The 3,208-nt window shown below is 44.8% G+C and overlaps 1 protein-coding gene across 1 annotated transcript in view; it reads right to left on the minus strand.

The window, feature by feature from the left end:
- Window positions 1-3,208, minus strand: part of KDM5B (lysine demethylase 5B) — a 64,968-nt gene that overhangs the window by 24,179 nt on the left and 37,581 nt on the right. Inside the window, exons 7-9 of the mRNA XM_007456157.1 lie at window positions 2,602-2,760; window positions 1,782-1,963; window positions 310-472 (exon numbers count right to left, since the gene is read on the minus strand). Of these exons, the coding sequence (XP_007456219.1) occupies window positions 310-472; window positions 1,782-1,963; window positions 2,602-2,760 (504 nt within the window). The remainder of the gene's footprint in view (window positions 1-309; window positions 473-1,781; window positions 1,964-2,601; window positions 2,761-3,208) is intronic.

A 3,208-nucleotide genomic window follows, 5' to 3' on the forward strand; every position in this document is an offset into this window, starting at 1 on the left:
GCAGGAATGGTGATGGTGTACAACCTGTGAATGTACTCTGAACTGAACACCAGAAAGGAAAGGAAGAGACAGCCTCACAGTTACTATTGCAAAGTAAGGCTGCTCAGCAATCTAGTCATCAGCTTCAACAAATCAGCTTTTTATGGTGTCTGAGGATCCAGTCCCACTGGCTTAATGCAATACTGTACTAAATGACACCAAACAGCTGTTTCTACAAAACCAAATCAGCTTCATAAAAACGTGAGCAACAGGGAAAAAGAGAAGTGGGGAGTTAAGCCTGGGTGGCAGGAGGATTGACCCCAAACATACAGGCACTTCGTGAGTCATCAGGGTATTGGGGTTCATGATGGTGACAAGCTGGTGGAGGAGGTCGGGCTGGGAGATGAAGAGCTCCGGGGCCAGCCTTTTCATCACGGTCTCCAGCTGCTCGGCGGCGTACCCTGGGACTCCATACCAGGTCTTTGGCTCACCCCTAAAACAGATTTTGTAAAAGCAGATCAATCTCAAAATTTACATGAAATTTCAGCAGCTTTTCAGCTCACACACAAAATCCACCAGCAAACACCAGTGCAAACAAGATGGTTATAGCCAGTTCCTATTTTTGAGATCCTGCTTTGTAAGGCAATGTTCAAACTGAAGAAATATCACCAGAAATATGATCTGAACATATGTAATGCATTTCCCCTCTTCAAGGATAAAGTTTAAACATGAGACTTTCCATCTGAGGTCCCTCTCTTCCCTCCCATTTTACCTGACCCTTGACCCTTCAGAAAATGTAGATATCTAGCATTTCTAAGAATATAAGGTATTATGTTAGCTACAGGGTATGCGGTCACCACAATTTCCTACAGCAACTAGCAAGGGATGGCAACTCTCCGCCCTGACAGCGAGTTAAAACCAAACTCTAAGTAAGCGATTAGCATTTCTATAGAGCTCCTCTTCAAAGCACGTTTAACTGTCAACCAATTAATCTGTAACATCCCTGTGAGGTATGGTAAACATCATTTCACAGCTGGGAGCAATTGCCTGGGGAAGCAGGACTGACACTCCGCACGTAAAAGGCCAGCTCCCTCTTTCTTGTGGTACATCCTCAAATTCCTTGTGTGGGAATTTAAGTGAGTTACAGATCTTCAAATATTTTTGTACTCAGAAAGCAAGGGAAATGGAGGGGAGGGAAACAGATGTGAAATAAAAGTTAAAAAGCCCAAATATCCGCCCCAGCCCACCACACACACACACACACACACACACACACACACGCGCACGCGCGCGCGCGCGCAGATGGGGCGCACTCTACCTACAGTGCACAGTGATGCTAGAACTCAGCAGGCCGTCGGGAGCGGTCAGTCCCGAGGTCCTGGAGGACCCACATGACCCATGCCCCACTCCTCGCCCAAAGGGCTATCTGGGCCGCCAGGCCCACAGAACAGGAAAGGGTTTCCACAGTAAAAGCAACTCGGTTGGTGCTTTCTAACCTTTCTGCGAGTAAAAACTTCTTTGACAATTAGCGAAAAGCTGTCTGTCTTCTCCCCAGAAGCCTGTTATACTTGAAAACTCATGTGCAAGTGCAGGGTTTCATGGATTTCCTATGGATTCTTAAGAACCTTTGTCTTAAATTGTTAGGATACCTGCCCAACAGTAATAAAATAAAGAAAAAAAACCTATGGAAAAAAACCCTCATCACTCTTCACACTCAGTTAAGATATGTGTCACAACTAAGAGGCGGGTAAGTTTTCCAATTCAGCGTGCATACCATCTGTAGGTTCTCTGGAACCCCTTACCAGTGCAGGTAGTTAATGGAATAGCTCCAGTGGTCTTCAATATGCCAACAGAAGGAAGAAAAGCACATTCCCACGTACAACCAAGGAAGCTTCATGCCGCATATGTCAGCAGTGATGTGAGCGAGGACAGACTGCTCCATCACTGGCATGTTGTTCAAATTCCAGCCACTGTCAAGATATTCCTAAAAATAAGGAGAATATCTTGACATTATAAATAAAGTATAAATAAAGGTTTATACTTTAATTCTCTATCATGCTAACATTTTGGAACTCTGCTGGTTTCAAAAAGCTGGCTGAAAAGTCTCCTTCAAAAGAAAAAGAATGGCGCGGGGGGGGGCAACTATGCTTACCTCCTGGATGCCCATAGATTACTTCTGCCCAGCTCTGCGCTTTATATAAATGGACTTGTGTGTGTGTGTGTCTGTGTGTGTGTTATATTATGTGTGTGTATCTGGTTCCAATCCCTCAGATTTTCTCCAGAACGAGAAACCAAAGTTACAGAATCTGAAGTCAAAGGGAGGTAAGTGATTCTCCCTTATCATCTAGCTGGGACTAGAATTCTTCTATGGGTTCTTTCTACTATTCTTGAAATCATTAAAAATCTGGTAATTAAGGATTTGCTGAAAGTATCATAAATTAATTCAAGCCAACCAATCAATTTCCATGACTATCTCAAGTTCCAAGTGACATACGTGTTGTAGCACAGCTGCTACTAGCCCAGCGTGATGACCTCTGGATCAACGGTGGGCTCGCTCTAAAGGTGCCCCCCGCCCGTCCCGCCGGCGCCCCCACAAGTCCACATGCTCACAGCCACGCCTACCTCCTCCTCAGGAGAGAGCTTCACTTTCCCGTCTCGGACCGGGAAGCCACTGCCGAACTCCTTCGAGGCGATATCGGCTCCATATTCCACGGTAACATCCTCTTCAATAGTGCTCACCAGTCGCCAAAATTCTTTCTCAACCAGTTCTGTGGGAACCATCTGTATATAAAACAAGGAAGTAAAGAGAGTGACTCTCCTCAGACACTCACAAACTGCCCGTGACCAATCTGACTAGACAGGCTAAGTGACAGGAATCACAGGATAGCAGCCTGAGGAAAATCTGTGTACATAACGTCCCAAATGCTCCTCAACTGGCCCCCGACAACTCAGACATGAACATCATTTTCTAAAAGGAATTTTATAACCAAGAGCTGACTAAGAATTCATGTTCCTCTATCAACAACCTGGCCACTACTGTAAAAGGAGTCAAGGAAAGCAAAGTGCTAAGATTTAAGAACTGGAGATGTTTTTCTGTTTTGAGAAATCTAATATACAACCTGGTTGACTTCTGTTTAGTAACAGTAGTTAGCTTAGCTGTATTTGAACTATGCTTTATCCTCTGAAATGCGTTCAAACACATCACCTGAGTCCACCCTCTCACTCTTTC

This window comes from Lipotes vexillifer, unplaced genomic scaffold (assembly GCF_000442215.2).
Source record: "Lipotes vexillifer unplaced genomic scaffold, Lipotes_vexillifer_v1.1 scaffold1201, whole genome shotgun sequence".
Taxonomy (NCBI): Eukaryota; Metazoa; Chordata; class Mammalia; order Artiodactyla; family Lipotidae; genus Lipotes; species Lipotes vexillifer.